The 18,037-nt window shown below is 31.7% G+C and overlaps 3 protein-coding genes across 3 annotated transcripts; 1 reads left to right on the top strand and 2 right to left on the bottom strand.

Moving 5' to 3' along the window:
- Window positions 1–1,128: 1,128 nt before the first annotated feature.
- LOC125211114 (putative germin-like protein 2-1) lies at window positions 1,129–2,027 on the bottom strand. The gene is made up of 2 exons (XM_048110811.2): window positions 1,892–2,027; window positions 1,129–1,666 (listed from the first exon to the last, which is right to left on the bottom strand). The coding sequence occupies exons 1-2, from the start codon at window positions 2,007–2,009 to the stop codon at window positions 1,146–1,148; spliced, it is 639 nt and encodes a 212-aa protein (XP_047966768.1). The 5' UTR covers window positions 2,010–2,027; the 3' UTR covers window positions 1,129–1,145.
- Window positions 2,028–4,184: 2,157 nt separating this feature from the next.
- Window positions 4,185–6,438, bottom strand: LOC125211544 (E3 ubiquitin-protein ligase RZFP34-like). Its single transcript, XM_048111387.2, has 13 exons — window positions 6,269–6,438; window positions 6,077–6,185; window positions 5,900–5,987; window positions 5,732–5,791; window positions 5,620–5,652; window positions 5,470–5,547; window positions 5,356–5,399; window positions 5,170–5,210; window positions 5,009–5,091; window positions 4,842–4,933; window positions 4,672–4,741; window positions 4,547–4,588; window positions 4,185–4,462 (listed from the first exon to the last, which is right to left on the bottom strand). The coding sequence occupies exons 2-13, from the start codon at window positions 6,169–6,171 to the stop codon at window positions 4,337–4,339; spliced, it is 852 nt and encodes a 283-aa protein (XP_047967344.2). The 5' UTR covers window positions 6,172–6,185; window positions 6,269–6,438; the 3' UTR covers window positions 4,185–4,336.
- Window positions 6,439–16,225: 9,787 nt separating this feature from the next.
- FRU (FER-like regulator of iron uptake) lies at window positions 16,226–18,037 on the top strand. The gene is made up of 4 exons (XM_048117824.2): window positions 16,226–16,744; window positions 17,073–17,255; window positions 17,344–17,520; window positions 17,816–18,037. The coding sequence occupies exons 1-4, from the start codon at window positions 16,229–16,231 to the stop codon at window positions 17,909–17,911; spliced, it is 972 nt and encodes a 323-aa protein (XP_047973781.1). The 5' UTR covers window positions 16,226–16,228; the 3' UTR covers window positions 17,912–18,037.

Raw genomic sequence — 18,037 nt, 5'->3', positions numbered from 1 at the left:
GTGAACAAGTGTCAAGTCAATTGTGGAGAAAGGGTCAATCAATCTTCAAATGCTGGCTAATTTGACCATTTGACCATACGAAATGATCAACGCCCATCCAAATAATAGGAAGTTTCCATACTTATCCGGAACAATAACCAATATATTACTTCTAATAAATAATAATCATTTTCGACATGAGTAAATTCCATTTTCCATGTAAATTGCGATTTTGGTGTATTCATTTGAGACTAACAATTGGTAATCCTTTAGATTGTTATAATTCATTTAAAGGGTATTTGTTTGTAAATTCACAAGTTTTTATTAAATTCTAATTTTGCATACGATCAAATTTATTTTATGAACAATAGCAAAAATTTAAATAAAAATAGATTTTTATAGATCGGTTATATTTATGTTATTTGAGTTGAATTTTTATTTTGATTTCAAAAGAAATTTTACTAGACCTTGTAAAATGTCTTCTTGACCCGAATAAGAAAAGTGACTCGATCATCGCCTATTGCCCTATAGCCAATAGCTCGGGAATTTGAATAGCTCAGTGTATGAAAGTGTGATGTGTGTGTGAATTTAACTCAAAAATAAATACTAGTAAAATAGTTTGAAAATTATTATAATTCTTTAAACTAAATTTTTAGTAATAATTTGGATGTAGACAACGCAATGGGCTCAAAAATAAGAATTAGAGTTTCGGCCTATTCGGGCTGGGCTTGGTTTTGGACTTAGTTGAGTTGGGCCAATGGGCTTAGTACATTTGATCAAGATTTGTTACATACAATCTGAAATATGAACGGCACTTATTAATTAAAACTTTTTATAGATTTATTTTAGGGCTTAGTACGTTTGATCAAGATTTATTTTTATTTTCATTTTTATTATTTGAACTGAAGTGCAATTGGCATTGTAAAATTTTAGTACTCCTACTTATTTAACCAATTAATTAAAACACTAGTACAAAAATCACAGACAAATATAAGCTAACCTTAAAATTGAACTCAATCTTTCTCATATGACATAAAAAAAGGATTATTTGACTAAGCAAAATTGCACAACTAAGAATTTTTTTCCGCTAGAACAAACCTTATTATCGAATTCAATCTTTCTCATATCACATAACAAAGATTATATAACTAACCAAAATCGCACATCTAGAATTTTTTCTGCAATTCCTTAATAATATTGACATCCAACTGAAACGCCTTGGAAAGATAAACAGTGTCGATTTCAGGTTGAGCTGCGAAGAGCCCGTTTGGAAGATTGGTAATCCCGGGATTCTGGCTATTGAAGGCCACCAAAGCAACACTGTTTCCTTTAGCAAGATTACGCACGTTGTGCACGAGGCCAACCGGGACCACAAAAACATCGCCTTGCCCGAGGATCTTGCTGTAGTACTTGTAACTAGGGTACGAGGTTATGAACCCGATCTCCATGGAACCTTCTAGAACAACCACGAGCTCGGTTGCCCTAGAGTGGAAATGGGGCGGGAAAAAGCCGTTAGGGGCCAAATCCGCGCGCATGAACGTCAGCCCGAGGCCGTTGAGCCCCGGCACGGTGGCTGCAGATGCGGTCACCACGGCGGCGCCGTACGGATTTGAGGTGTTTCCCGGCAGATGAAGGCCGCTTCGGAAAAAGTCATTTGGGGTAACGGTGCTTGGGTCCTTGCAAAGTGCTATAAAAGTAAAAAAGTGAGATTTTGATATTATTAATAAATTTTATTTTTTTAAAAATAAAAATTAGGAGTATTTGTTTTGACTATCAGTTTAATAAATCATTCTTGTAGCACGTCTGCATCATTGTCAAATATAGAGAATTGAAATTGACACTAAAAAGTAAGTTTTCTTGGAAAATTCTGAGCACTTTCTGAGCATAACATATACTAGTATAATAGTGTTACCTTTGCCGGTGGAGTCGGCAACGCAGAAATCTTGGAGAGGACTAACATCAAAGGCGAAGACGATGCACACGAAATTCAAAAGGGCCAAAAGGGAGAGTACAGGTGAAATTGAAGCCATTTTGAATCAAAGGTAGACTTGTTTTTTTCAATCTACTTGGAAATGAAGAATTAATCGGTTTTTATAGGAATATTGGACTGAAATTGTTAGAGTTTTATTGCCTTAATTTCTTCTAAAAATGGTAAAAAAAAAATGGTCAAACGATATATTACACTCCCAAATTATACCCACTAATTGTGTATTGCCTTAATTTTCTTTCAAGATCTTTGACAAATCCTAAATTTTTAAATTTGGTCAAATAAAATTAATAGCTAATTTATCATGATTTGATAACAATGTGTCCAATATATGAATTCCATTAGATCGCATATTATATTACACACAATTTCATCACTACTGTCACAACTTCAAGATTTCAAATGGCAAATAGTAGTAATAACTAATAGTAGTAGTATAATTTCGTAAAAATTATTACAGTAATATATGTGACTAAATAAAATTGTGACGCATTCATTTAATGCATGCGAAATATCAATATTTTTGGTACATTTGACGGTATATATAGCGGTAAAAGTGTAATTATATTTAGAGTGAACTACATAAATGGTACCTGATCTTTCAGTTTCGCACATAAATGGTATCTGATCTTTATTTTATATCGTTTTTGGTACCCAGTGACAAAAATAACCTTAGGTACCAAATATGTGATTTTTTTTTCATGGAGGATATTTTTAGAAATTTCAATTAAATGGTACCAAATATGTGATTATTTTTTCTTCCTTTCTTATTTCTCTTTTTCTTATTTAGTTCCTTATTCTTTCTTTTTTCTCATTTTCTTCTTTCTTTTTAGTATTTTATCTTCCTTTCTTTTTATGCATACATCTTATTGCATTATATAAATAAAAAAATAAAATACCTAATTAAATTAGTTATTTAAAGTAATTAAATTAATTTATTTTTTATTAAATTATTTTATACTCATTTTAAGGTTGAAACACCTGACTAATAATAAATTATTATTATTATTATTATTATTATTATTATTATTATTATTATTATTATTATTATTATTATTATTATTATTATTATTACATAATATTATGTGATTCATAATTTATATAATTATATTTATTAATTACTATTAGTTTTTAGTATAATAATAATAATATTATTATAATATTTAAATATAATTATAACTATAATTATATTTAAATATAATTGAATGATATTAAAAATAAATTAATTATTAATTTATAACATCAAAATAATAATATTAATATTGATTAATAATAATAGTATAAAGAATTAGAAAAATGAAAGAAGATATTATAATATCACTTTTGGTACTAATTTTATGGATGCCCAAAATATCCTCTATGACATAAATGGGAAAATATATTTGTTTAAAGGGCATTTTGGGAAGAAAATTGCATCAGATACCAAAAATGTGATTTATAGGTACCAAAAACAATATAAAATAAAGATCAGGTACCACTTACGTGCGAAAGTGAAAGATCAGGTACCATTTATGTAGTGCACTCTTATATTTAATATGCGCAAATGTAACGTCTCGGTTACATGAATCTATTTATAATTAGTTATTGAAAAAAATAGTTTTATTGATAATTAAAGTTATTCAGTGTAATGCTGTGTGCGGAAAGATATGTGAGAGAGATTGTGACACATATATGAAACAAAATATTTTGTGATAGCGGTAGCAAATGTTAATTACTCCCTCCGTCCCGCTATATGCGAGCAACTTTCCATTTTAGTTCGTCTTATTTACATGTGATTAATTTCCTTTTTTAAATGTGACGGAATATTGTTACTTAAAAAATTACTCCATGTAATAGAGTTAACTATATAAATGGTCCTCAAATTTTAGTGTTTGCACATTTGCGCAGTTCCTGAATTTTGATAGTTTTTTATACTTTTGCTGTTTTGCATATTTTCATTTTAATTTTTTTTCAGTTATACTTTCCATTTTATTTATTTTAAGATCATTTTGTTAGCTTATTTTTTAACTTTTCTATTTATTTTTGGAATGACCCATTTCTATTTAAGTTATTTTATTGGAGAGAGACAAATAATGAAACATCCTAGTACAAAATCAAGAAACTGATGTTGAGGTTTCAAGTTGAACATGCCAATCTTGGTTTGAGGTATCAAATTTCAACATTCTCCTTTGACAGTAGTTAAAAGCATAAACACAAATGAAAATGGATATGAAAAGCATTAGACAAAATCTGCTCCTTTTGCTAGATAATTTATTCCATGATCCTACCAGAGTAGATTTATAGATACATACACACATGGAGTACTAATAAAACCTAAACCAACATCTCATTTCCTAATGAGCTTTCGAATCGATGCAGTGTAGCCCGGTCTCAACAGGAGGCGGGAACGCCTTGAATTTGCCGGGTATTGTATGATTTGCAGCCTGAGCATTTGTTTGCAAAAATGTGGTATGGCACCTCAGATATTTCCTCACAATCATTACATAGTATCCAAACCTAAGTCAAAAAAGAAGCAATTCATGTATGCTAATATATCTGTGTTAAAAGTAACATATTTGAATCACATTCTTCTCATCTCACCTTTTTGTCTTTATACATCTCCGGCATCGGAGTCGAAGCAATCTGTCGAAATCAGTCAATCGTCATAATATAAGTGCAAAGTTAAATACTTACTACTGTTACATATAAAATAGATATATATGTACCTCTTCATCGAGCTTTCTCCATGTGCTTGACATGTCGCCAATTGACTTAGAGCAGACCGGGCACGAATATCTTAACATTGTAAAAAAAAGGTTAAAAAAAAGATTTTAAGAAAAAAAAATTGCAAATTGCAAATTGCAAGATTGTGATGTTATGGTAGTATTATTGAGACCTGTGATGAAGCTTCATTTCGCGAACACATTCGAAATGTATGGTGTGTCCACATGGTAGAACAGTGATGTTCTTGGTTGAATCGAATAAGTACTACACCACCATAAACAAACATGTAAGAAAATGCACTCTTTGGCTTTTTTACAACTTAATGTAACTGGTTGCTACCTCGAAGCAAACTGCGCAATTATGATGCATCGCTCTCTCTACACAACGATGCGTGCCCTTAATGGATGACGCGTAGCAGCACCCTGTACCAGTAAATTAAGCGCATTTTAAGAAGAAGAAGATGACGAAGATTGAACGTTTTCAATTAGAATTTTACATACCACATTTTTTGCAATGGAAGAAATTCTCCATCCCTCCAGTTCTGCACAAAATTAAATCAGAAAATGTACGCGATTACATCATTGTAACACGTTGGCACGTCTATGTGTGGTTTGCATACTATTGCACGTGTTTATTCCGACTATCTAATAGAGACATCTGTTTAATTATTTGGTAAAGAATCTCACCTGCATATTCCACAATCATCACAGTGGTATTGTTTCTTCGCCACCTAAATTCAAACATGTTAAAATTAGGCAACATTTCAAAACATGTACTACAAAATCAAAAGGTTTTCTTACATCATCATCAAAGAATTTGCATTTGTCACAGAAATAATTCCCCATGCAAACTCCACAATTTATGCAATTTTGTTGAACCTGGAATTTAGCCAACATAGATTGAATAAATCAACAACCAAATATTCAAGCAAAATTAGGAATGCTTCTTACATTTTGTTCTGTGTCACAAATCGAACATATAACCTGCATAAATATATATGTCAAAAATTGAACTCTCAAATTGATTGCATTGCAAAATCAAACTGTAACAACAAAATCATACCTTCTTCACTTCGTGGCGGGGAATGTCGTGCCGATCAATCGGCTTGATTTTGAGATCATTCTGCAGACAGAAAACCAGACGTTGCAATAACATTATACATATATACATATAGAGAGACAGGGAGAAAAAGAAAAAAAAAATTATTAAAAAAAAAAACAAAAAAAAAACCTTAGCTTCATTGTGACAATGCCTGCAATCAAAAACCTCATCACAACAAGGAGCCCTAATTTTGCATCTCCTTTTGTAATGCTTGCACCTTAATTAAATTCACAGAATCGAATGTTCAATTCACAATTACAATAATCTCAATTCATAAATTTATACAGAAAATTAGAGAAAAGGTACCCATATTTGGCCGAGGAGAAATCCAATTGAATCGCCCCATCTTCATTGAGATCATCCGACAAAGCGACGGCTGATTCTTCCTCAAAATCACACATCGTATTCAATTCAACTGCGGTAATGAATTCAGCAGATCATCATGTCTCGTCCTAAAAAACTGGTGAAATCAAAATGTTTTGGAATTGACAAACATACCTTAAGAAAAGAGATTCAATATATTCTGTTTGCGTTAATTAGATGCAATCTGAGATTGGAAGCACACTGGATTTATAGGGCGGGAAAACAATGGCCGATGTCTCGACAGATTTCGAAGCCAAGTCTCAGAGGCAGAGCGTGTCTTCATCTTTTTCTCTGTTTTTTTTTTCTTTTTTTACAAAGGAATATTTACAGCCGTTGCAAGCGTTTGTCATATGTAGGACCAAATATTTGATTGATGTGAAATTGACACAACCAAAACAAAATCCGATCATACTTATATGCTTTTCAATCAAACAATATTGTTTTATTTATGAAAACACATAAAAAATTTATGATTTTAGGGGACCGATTAATATTCGATCATTTTTCAATAATTTACCTTTGATTTCTTTATTTTATTGGTGAAGATTAATTTATCTTGAGATTGTTCAAGATTAAATTAATCTGAAATTATTGATTACTCGTAAGTCAAGACTAACCATGCGTGACACTAGCACAACATTAAGTATTGAGTCATATTTATCTAACTGAATAGCTACCATGAAACACAATCTAATATGATCTATCAAATTTAAAACTACAATCTATTATCAATGTGTATACAGATATGATAATCTAAAATCACTTTTTTTTTACTGAGTATTATATATGCAATTTTAACGTAAATTCAAATTCGAAGTGTTAGGAATAAAGCACTAACCACTATTAATTCTGGCCTACTATTAACAATTTTGTTAACAGATCAAGGTTGATGTTTAATTGAATTTTTCCTAGCTAGGAGCCCCGGAAACTAGGATCTTGTATTTACATAATAGTAGTAATACAAAGTTTCTAAGCCCCTACCCACCACATATATATAACTAATAAGTGAACGAACCATATCAAAGTGTTAAAAGTATCACTGTTGACTAGGCCATTTTCCGAAAGCTACCTTTAGGAATTAGGATCATACTTATACTGCATACTAGTATTATTTATAAAAGAAATCATTGTGATTTCTCATTCTACCATGAAATAAAATTTGTTGGGTCAAATACAATAAAAAGAGTGATGTTGGTATTGAAAGATAGAGACGGTGCGATAGTCATTGGTGATAATGAATGACAGACAAAGAAGAGAAGTGAATCACAAGTGATGGAGCTGTCACACCATGTAGCCAATAGCAACTCCTTATGTCAAATTTAATAGAGTTTTCTTGCTTTTATGGATCATAAGATGACAGTAGAGTCGGTCGACTTCCAAAATACTCCATGATTCACACACCCAGTCTTTTATTTAAGAGGAAGACGACATATCAACTAAACTACTCCATATTTCATCCTCTGCTACGAAATCATAACATGCGTAATTCCTTTTAAAAAAAATAAAATCAAGAATATTAGTGAATGGTTTAACTGTACGCGTCAGTTAGCGCGTGAGCCACTTGAGCATGGTAGCGACATATGTTTTCGAATGTCAGAAACTTTTGGATACATTTAGAGTAAGATGACTCACTACCACGTCCTCATTAACCACTTCTATTTTAATCCGTCTATTTTTTTCCTTTGATGTGAAATTCTGATGCAATATCACCAACTATATTTAGTTGATATAAGTAAGCATCACCATAGTCCAAGATATTTGTATGAGATTAATTCAAATAATACTAGGTATATTACTTTTGAAAAAACTAAACATATGTACATGTTCAGAAATCTATCATACACGATATGAATAATGGTGTCCTTAAAACTAGTGAAATCATATAGACTCTATGTTTAAGATTCAATTCAATTTATGATAATTATTACGACAAAAATATTTAATAATATAATACAAATATTAGTACTCCAATATTTAGGGATACATGGAGAAAGCAAATAGACCCGAATCATCTGAGCTAAACTTATCGATTTAGGGCCTAATAGTTTTTCTAGCTATTTTTGGGCCTAATATTTATGGGCTTTAGAGTTATATGATATTCAGCAAAAGCATATTGGATCACTATAAAAACACGACAAAAGCACACCACAAAACAATCCGTACTCTTTATCATCATTTAATGCTTACAATATTAATGACGTACTTTATACTATAAAATTTAGTCTGAATTTTAACTTAGATCAATAAATTATATTAGTAATTTAGTATCAAACTTTTATACTACTCAATTGTCCCTGAAAATTTGTCACTTATTTCAATTTTCGTCTATTCTTAAAAAGTTGTCACCTTTTACTTTTATCATTTTTTGTAGTGAACAGCATATTTCACTAACTCATTTCCTCTCATATTTTATTACTCCATAAAACTAGAACTCTTTTTGTCCCATTCAAGATGGCACTTTCCTTTTTTGTTGTCCCAATTAAGATGGCCATTTTACAATTTTGGAAATAACCTCCTCTCTCATGTACCCAGAGATAATGGTCTTCCTCTAATGTCTTCAAGCCGGCCATAATAGAATAGATAGGCGAAGCATTCTCGCCTATTGATAGATAGCAGGTTGCTTACAAGCTCAAACCATTTGAAACTGAATTGCTACTTTTTTCTTGTTATTGATAGAGTGCTCCGCCCCTATCAAATAAAGTCAAGTATAGGGAGAGAACTGGAAGAGAGAAGGAAAAAGAGCAAAGGATTTACAAGTCTAATAGGAGAAGAATGGCTGACACGTTGACTGCCTTCGATACTAGAAAAATAACCCAAGCGCCCCTGGGGCGGACCCCAACCGAAAGGCGCTAAACGGACTAACGACAAGCGAGATAAAGAAAGCAGTTGGCCCTATGTGTAAAGTGTAAAACCTTGCTGCGGGAGAGTCTTTCTCCAATGAGAATAAATAAAGTTTTTGGGCAAGACAGGAAAGAAACTCGCCCTTTGACACCAAGGGATAAGAGCTGATTGCTGACGATGACTTGGTGAAGATGCGAGAAGGTTCTCGAACAGGGTTCCGACCGAATAGAGCACGGAGCCAACGAGTTCAGTCGAACAAGGTAACGAGTCTAAGGGCAGGATCAAGCTTGAAAGGAATGGACGGGCGTAGGCTTAATAGTGAACGCTGCAACTAGATATGAGATCGATGTCTTAAAAGACAGATGTCGAGAGAAACTGTTAGACTTATTTATTGTGTTGCGAAGAGAGATCGAAGACGAAGATTTTCTGACGCAGTGCGGGCACTGGATGGAAAAGACAGATAAAGGAACTTTTCTCATTAAAATATTTTTTCTCTCTACTTTATTCCACCTAACAACACTTCCTAAAATCCCGTGCCACTCAAAAATGTGGCCATCTTGAATGGGACGGAGGGAGTATATAAAAGTAGGACTCACCTGCAACTAACATTTTCAATTTATTTTTTAATAAAACTCATGCTGGGTTAAATGGTGACAAATTATAAGAAAGTGGCAAATTATAAGAAACAGAGGAAATAATATTTTCTACTACCAAATAAAATTAGTCCATAAGTTTTACTAGTATATTTATATTCACCCTTCATACGAAAATGATCGATTCAAAATTGATCTCAATACAATTAAACCAAATTCTGACCATGAGAATTGACAATTTCATGGTCAATAGTTAAACAAAAACACAGAGGATCATCATAAAATAATTTTAGGTCATATTATAAACTTCAGGTTTGAGGTCAATGTTAAGACCATTTTATATCATCCTTACTATAATGACGTAAAAATAAGTTTTTAATGACTTAAAAATGACCTCAGTATCTTTGATTCTGTATTTTTTTTATGAAGAATGAATTTGCATAGATCAACTGTTTATATAGGGTGAATATAAATATAAAAATTTATATAGGGTGAATATAAATATAAAAATCATGTAACGATGAATTCGGTCATTCGGATATAGTAATACATATCGTTTTACCTTTTAGCCAACTCACACATTTTCCCTCAAATTCAGATTCAGACAAAATCCACGTGGCAACAAAAATAGGTCGCATAGGCAATATGTTGAGATTAATAATTAAAACTAACTTTAGTTTCCACGTCACGCCTCTTCTTATTTACAGTAGAAACATTCTCTCTGCCTTCCAATTCCAAAATTTTTGACAGTAACTTCTCACCGCTGCAGACCTGATGATATTTTCATGCTGCTGTTGATTGGCGGCGGTCGTGGACGGAGGTGATGGGTCGGAATCCGCCGTCCGACAAAGCTGGTGACGTGACGGTTGAGGAGATACATACCCTCTAAATTCTAATGCTTTGTTTATTCTTTTTGTTTTTCTTTTTTTTTTAACTTGGAACGCTTGCTTTATCATTTTGGTAATTCACAAAAAATGATACATTTTATAATTTTTTAGACACATTTTTATGGTATAAGGTTTATTATTATCTAAATTAAATAGAATGAAAAATATTATATAGTTGAATATTTTTAAAATATTACTCGCATTTCAATTTTATCATAGATCGTATAAAATTACTATGTTTTTATTCTCAATTTTTCGATGTTATGCAAAAATTGAATGTAGTATATGATGCTGAAAAATTCAAGTTGATAATTAAAATGCTAAGTGTTAGTATCAAACAAAATGCAATACATTTCATTTCATTTTTTTTATCGAAATAACATAAATCTCGATATTAATTAGATGACGTGGCTTAGAATTAGATGTGGTGGCTCACAATTAGATGACGTGGATTACCGATGCGTGGCTAGATGTAGAGGCACGTGCCGACATAATTAGAACGCACAATTAGCACGAGCCAATATTTAATGACACTTTAAATGGGCAATTAGGAGTGATTAAGTTAATTAAGAAGCATAACGCCATTGGCTAGAGAATTAATTAGAGGTTGTCTTAATCCAATTTGGGTCATCACTGACGCTTGGTAATACTACTGATTTAATTAGTCCCAGCGAATATTGGCATTCATATTATTAAGTCAGCTACTAATGTTGCAATATGACGCAAAAAGTCAACGAATCGAAAGCTATACTTACAAAACTGAAATTAAATAAAGTTGTATGTTTGTTTATTATGTTTAAGTATTAGTGAAATTGATTGTGTTTACGTACGTAGAAGATCCGAAGTAGTATAAAAATACATTTGACGTCTATGTTCAATTAATAGTGTATTTTGTTTTTAACAAGTGGGTGACAACTTCCATTTTTGGATGTCAAAGCTTAATCATAGGAGGAATATTTGTGGAAATTGAAGTTGAAACTCCCGAGTCATGAGTGGAATTTCCTGAGACTGGACTTCTTAATTGCATTTTTAATTATATTAAATTCCAACAAAATAGTACTAGTATCATTTAACTCGTCGTAATAGAGCATTATTTTTTAGTGTTAGTGTATTCAAGAAAATACATTTTTAGCTAATTGAATAAGAAAAATAGTGTTAATTAAAAGTTCATATTCTGCAAGCTTAAAAGTATTGGGTCCAATTTTAATGAATAAATAACTCACTGTTCCTTAATTTTGGTTGCAGTTTAAAAATCATAGTATTTGATTTTCAAGTAATGTGTTACAAAATTTAAGCTCTAAGAATGATATTTTATTTCTCTCTCTCTAAAAATCTAAATTAATAAATAATTTAGACGCAATTTTTTCGGCGTGATTCAACGGATGGATATATATTCGTTTATTCAGGTCGCGCATTGACCTTAATTATGAGTATATAACCAATTAAGTATTAAATTTGTTAAATCCAATATAGATCACTTCGATATTCGAAAGATTTAGTCCTAAACTATTGTATTTAACCTACTATTTGTCATCCATTTAGTCAACATGTGTAAGTTATAGAGCGTGTAATGTCGTGAATCGTGATCACTACTCAATAGTCACTACCTAGAGATAACGGTGTAGTTCAAATTCGCAGTTGAGTTGAACAGTAGTAATTTGCTAAGTTAGAGAATTAGAAATGGAAATTTATAATTCGATTAGCCCTAGTTGCATATTCATCAGTTATTGAGCGTTATTTGACAATTAATTCAACTCATTTAATTTTAATAAATCAATAACTCACAAAATAAATCAAATTAACCATCCTATGCAAGTTTAATACAGTGGAGCAGCACTACTATACTACTCTCTTCATTCTGCGGTAATGAATGCGTTTCTTTTTTTCACGCGAATTAAGAGCATCCGCAATGGTGCTTAGGCCAGCCATAGGCCAGCAATAGGCCAACCATTCTCTCCCCTGCCACGTCAGCAACACTAAAAAATCCACCTGCCACATCAGATTTAGGCCAGCCATAGGCCAGCCGCAATAAAAATAATTCAAAATATATTACATTTACGGAATTAAAATTACGATTAAATTATGGAATTAAATCTACGACACATATACGGGAAAATTCATTAATTGCATTTAAAAAAGTTACATAGATAAAAAAAAATCCGGGCTTCCACACACGAGCCACCGCCCCACTCTACTCCTCACTAATTTATTAAAAAAATACATAAAAAATGTTAGTATGCCTTGAATTTGTGTTAGTTTGCCGCTAGCCGAACGGGGGTGTTTTAGGTCTTAATTTTGTATTGGGCTAGTTGTTGTTGTCCATCGCTGGATGTTGCTCTTGTACAGAAATTTAGAAATAGAGAAAATCGCGTTTATATAGTTTTTCAAAAATTTAAAAAAAGAATTAAATTTTTTTTTAAAAAGAATTAAAATTTTTTTTTAAAAAGAATTAAAAAAAAAACAAAATTCGGCGCTGGCCGATCGGGCCGCCACAATGGCGGCCAGCGCATCGGCCAGCGCCGAGCGATCGGCCAGCCCATGCCGATCGGCTCGCCGATTGCAATGGTTCGGCTAGCCGATCGGCCAGCGCGACGAATCGGCTAGCCGGTCGCTAGCCGACCATTGCGGATGCTCTAAGAAAAATGTACTCTCTATTAAGTATGTTAAGAGAGAGTAAAGTAAGTCATAACAAATATGCCGACTTTTACTAAAGAGAAATAACTTCACTACTATGGAACAAATTGAGTATATAATATCCTTAAAAATTAAAACTAATTTTATTTTTCATTTTTAGCTTTTACCTCAATTAGGTTACTTGGTTAGCCTGAAATTTAAAAGTTTAAAAATATTTTTTTTAATTTAATAAAATATATAATCTAATTAACCTAATTTGAACCAACACCAATTGACTGACCACGACTGACAGACATTCCAAGTCATTACTATCGCAATCGGCAATACCCAAGGACCAAGTTCACCTTTTCTGCAATAGTTGAAAAACCTAGTAAAACGGGTTCCTTTAATTACAAATTATTAAGTGAAACTCGAATCAGTGATATTGAATCAAAGGTAGTTTTTTTAAAAAAAGAAGGAAATCGGAGCCATAATCTAGTTTCGTGTCTTCCAAAATCTTACAAATATAAGTTTATAAATGTAACTAACGGGAGGTCATCAATTGCTAACTAATTAGCATTCAAAATGAAGGTTAATTTTTAATTATTATATTATGAGATTTAGTGGTTGATATAATGTGAAGTATATTATATAAAGAAAATGTAATTAACTAGAATTTGATCAAATTTCATGTTTTATATAACTATTATCGAAATATAAAATAATATACATACAAAATATAGTACTCCATAAAAATAATTTTGAATATTTAATTAATTAAAAAAGTTTGACATGATTAGTTGATTCTATTATAATGAGACCAAGTTTTACAAAAACATAGTCAACTAATTAATTATGTCAACTTTTTTTTTAACTTATTAAAAGTTTGCAATAGTTTTTATAGAATATATATAATAAAATTTTATATTATTTTATATTGAGATAGAAGCTATATAAAAAACATAGTATTTGATCAAGCTTTATTTATTACAATTTTATATAAGAGCTACGGACGTTCTTTAGTGATATTAAAAGTAAATCATCGTAATAAAAAAAAGAAATAAAAAGGGAAATTTTTTACATTTTTGGAATTCGTAAAAATTACACTTTTTTTATATAGATCTGTTAAAAAAGTAAAATTTGACCTGCGAAATTTTTTAGCAAGAGTTTAACAAATTTATTTTAATTAGATATAGTAGTGAGAAAGTTAAGGAAATAATTTTTAGAAATAATTTTTTTACCATAAAATGGTATACACTTGTCAAAGATTTAGTAGTATATTATAAAATGTATTATGCTATGTATGAGGTGATCCCTTCCGGATCACTTGCTAACTAATTAGCAATTCAAAACGAAGGCTAATTTTTAATCATTATATTAGGAGATTTAGTGGTTGATATAATGTGAAGTATATTATATTTTAAATTAAAATAATTATTAAATAAAATTAAAGGTATTAATGTCAATCCCCTTTTATTAAAATTATACAAAAACTTTAAATTTACGTATCTCTATCAATTTAAAATATTCTTTTGCAAAAAATATATCAAATTAAAGGTAATTTTATAAGGATTCTAATGAGATGTCAATTGCATATGTTCCGACGATATTCGGATGATGAAATTTGATGATTTTTATTTCAGTTTTCGTATATGATGATTTGACAAAATCTCAATATAATGCGTATAAAACATCAATATAATGAATGTAAAATCTCAATATAATGCATGTGAAATCTCAATAAAAATGAGTTGATATTTTCGTATACTTGTGTTGAAATACTAATGTCATTGTGTTGACATTTGTAATACACTATGTTAATGTAAAAAAAACACGAAAATTATTATTGGATGATGAAATTTGATGATTTTTATTTCAGTTTTTGTGTATGTTGATGATTTGAAAAAATCTCAATATAATGCATATAAAATCTCAATGTTATGCATGGAAAATCTCAATATAATAATGCATGTGAAATCTAAATAAAACTGGGTTGATATTTTCGTGTATTTGTGTTGAAATACTCATGTCATGTTAATATAAAAAAAACACAAAAATTATGATATGATAACAAAATGACGATCTTATATTTTGTCCACTATTTATTGAGATTCATAAGATTTAATCTCATCCACTCATTTTAAGATCTAAGGGTGAAGATTTGGCTTTGATTTTAGATTATAAAGCTATAACTATAAGCAATATCTAATTAATATAAATATAATGCTAAATTAAGTTACATAATTCCAAGAGGCCTTTCGAAATGCTATAGCTTTTGGTGGAAACAAAACATCAATATCAATTATAACACGATTTTCAATGGTGAATTGTTATAAGTTAAACTCCATAAGATTTCAAATGCTAATTGTAACAATTAAAATTTTCTGATCATGTAAATAAGCATTTAATTATATAATTAAATTACATGATCATGCATGTTTCATTTATATCGCAACTTGTATTAGTATATGATTATTAATAATTCATATAAAAAAAGTAACCCAAGGTTTTGAAACCCTAAATAGGCGGTTTCAACTTTCAAATGAGGGCCAGGTCCTTAGATTCTAGGGGCAAAATTGTTATTTCATTTTCTTTATTATACTTACATGAATAACGGATTCAATAAGGGATAGGGGGTCATAAATTTGGACAAAACTAAAATGTAAAGAGTATATTTTAGTAATTTTACTATTTATTCAAAAATTTAATTAGTTTTTTGTATTGATCATGATTTTCCCTCGCTATCTTCACAGTTGTCTCTCGTGTCACCATATATCACACCATGATTCTTGCCCCAGGATTACTTCATAGACATATACACTCACTCAATTCTATCATTTAGGACAAGTCCAAGGAGGTGGGGATTTTCTTTTCCAAAAACGATTCCATGCGCATTTGGAAACTGACAATCATCCAATTAAATAGTACTTACAAAATAAACATGATTAATTAATTAGTCTCATTTACCCAAGTCCTTGTCTATTCATCCAAACCTCCGATTCCGACAGCCTCGTTGTAAATTTAGGTATTCAAATATTAAAACAACATATTCACTTCCCCTGGATAAGCCTTGCATATTTAAGGCTAGATGCTTTTCACACTAACATATTTCACTATAAATACCCAAAAATCAAGAAACAAGAATACTCATACAAAAAAAGATGGATAATTTTCGAGATGAAAATGGAATGATCCCATTTCCCCAATACTACACAAATGATCTTGGCTTGATCGATTTCATGGATGAATCCAATTACCACCAATTCATCGATTTAATTCGCGGCGAAAATGTTCAAACTCATGATAATTTTCATCAGCCTATGTTCAATCAAGATTACGGCTATCAGGGCATTAACGGCGCCGTTGAGGACTGCCATTTTCTGGCGCCGCCGCCGCAGCTGCCGAATGTGGGGATGTTCGATTTTGAGGCGGCGGCGGGGAATGGTGAGTTCGGGTTGGTTAATGAGATGAATCAGGCGGAGGCGGAGGACGAGGAGGAGGAGTATTTGATGGACGATCAGGATGAATCGTCGGGGGGCTCGGGCGTCACCACTGTGCCGGGGGCGAGAGGCGGGAAAGCGGACCGGTCGAAGACGTTGGTGTCGGAGCGGCGGAGGAGAGGCCGCATGAAGGAGAAGCTCTATGCATTGCGCTCCTTGGTTCCAAACATCACTAAGGTAATCATAAATTATAATCATGTAAATCATAGTAGTAATTAATTTATTACAAAATCATGTCACATTAGCGATTCATGTCATCATCTAATCATACGTCCTCCAAAATAAGAGATATTGCAATTGTAACCCATATTCATAATTGAGACTGTGTATTCGGCAAATTAAACACAATAGTTGCCGAACTCGAGCTCACTACAAATTAAATGTGTGTGGATTAATTAAATAAAGTCCTATTTTAATTAGTTTAAACTCAAATATAGTCCATATATCATTTCAATTACTCCAAATTCCGACAAAATTTAATGTAATATTTTTTGAATGTGTATAGATGGACAAAGCGTCGATTGTGGGCGACGCAGTGTTGTATGTGCAAGACTTGCAAAATCAGGCTAAGAAGATGAAGGCAGAGATCGCAGGTTTCGAGGAAAACTACAAACATAAAACTACTCAAAATGGCATCCAATCTAATCCCACAACATGCTTCTACCCCACACCCAAGATCATTTGTAAGGTAACTTGTGTTTTTTTTTAATAATTGGAGTGTTAGTAGAAATATGTTGAGAAAAGTTTAATTTAATTGAAATTATATTTGTGTGTAGATGGAGGTGTCTCAAGTAGAAGAAAGAGGGTTTTACGTGAAAATAGTGGCAAACAAAGGCCATGGCGTCGCCGCCGCTCTCTACCGATCTCTTGAGTCTCTCACCACCTTCGATGTTCGGAGCTCGAATCTCACTGTTTCTGCTGATCAAAACTATGTCTTCACTTTCACTTTGCATGTAAGCATATACATTTGTGTTTGTATTAATGTTATAGGGCAACTTGTCAGGAAAAAAAAAACATGAAATTTGGTCAAATTCTAGTCTATTTCGCAACTTTGAATAAGATGCAATTTCGCTAGAAAATTGTTATGGGATGAATGATTGCAGAAAAAATTAATTTTCATGATTTTTTCTGGTGATATTTAAAGTTACGGGACGAATCATAATTTGACCAAATTCCATGGGTTTTCGGGCAATTTGGCATTGCTTTTTGTTTAATTTAGACTAACTTGATTGTGTTGGTAATGAGCAGACGATGGAAGGGGAGATGGAGGTGAACTTGCAGAGTGTGAAGGTGTGGATTGCAAGGGTCTTCCTCAATCAAGGATTTGATTTTCAGACATCATAATAAATTATGTATATTACCGGAATTTAAGATAATTAATTCCGGCTTCTTGTATCTTTAATCTCTTTATTCAACTTGTTTTTTCACGTTGAGGCTCTTTTCTAATGCCAAGAAGAGATAGTTTCCATA

This window comes from Salvia hispanica, chromosome 3, assembly GCF_029641045.1.
Source record: "Salvia hispanica isolate PSC_SH4W2 chromosome 3, Shi_PSC_v1, whole genome shotgun sequence".
Lineage (NCBI taxonomy): Eukaryota > Viridiplantae > Streptophyta > Magnoliopsida > Lamiales > Lamiaceae > Salvia > Salvia hispanica.
This window is presented reverse-complemented; position numbering and strand designations above follow the sequence as displayed.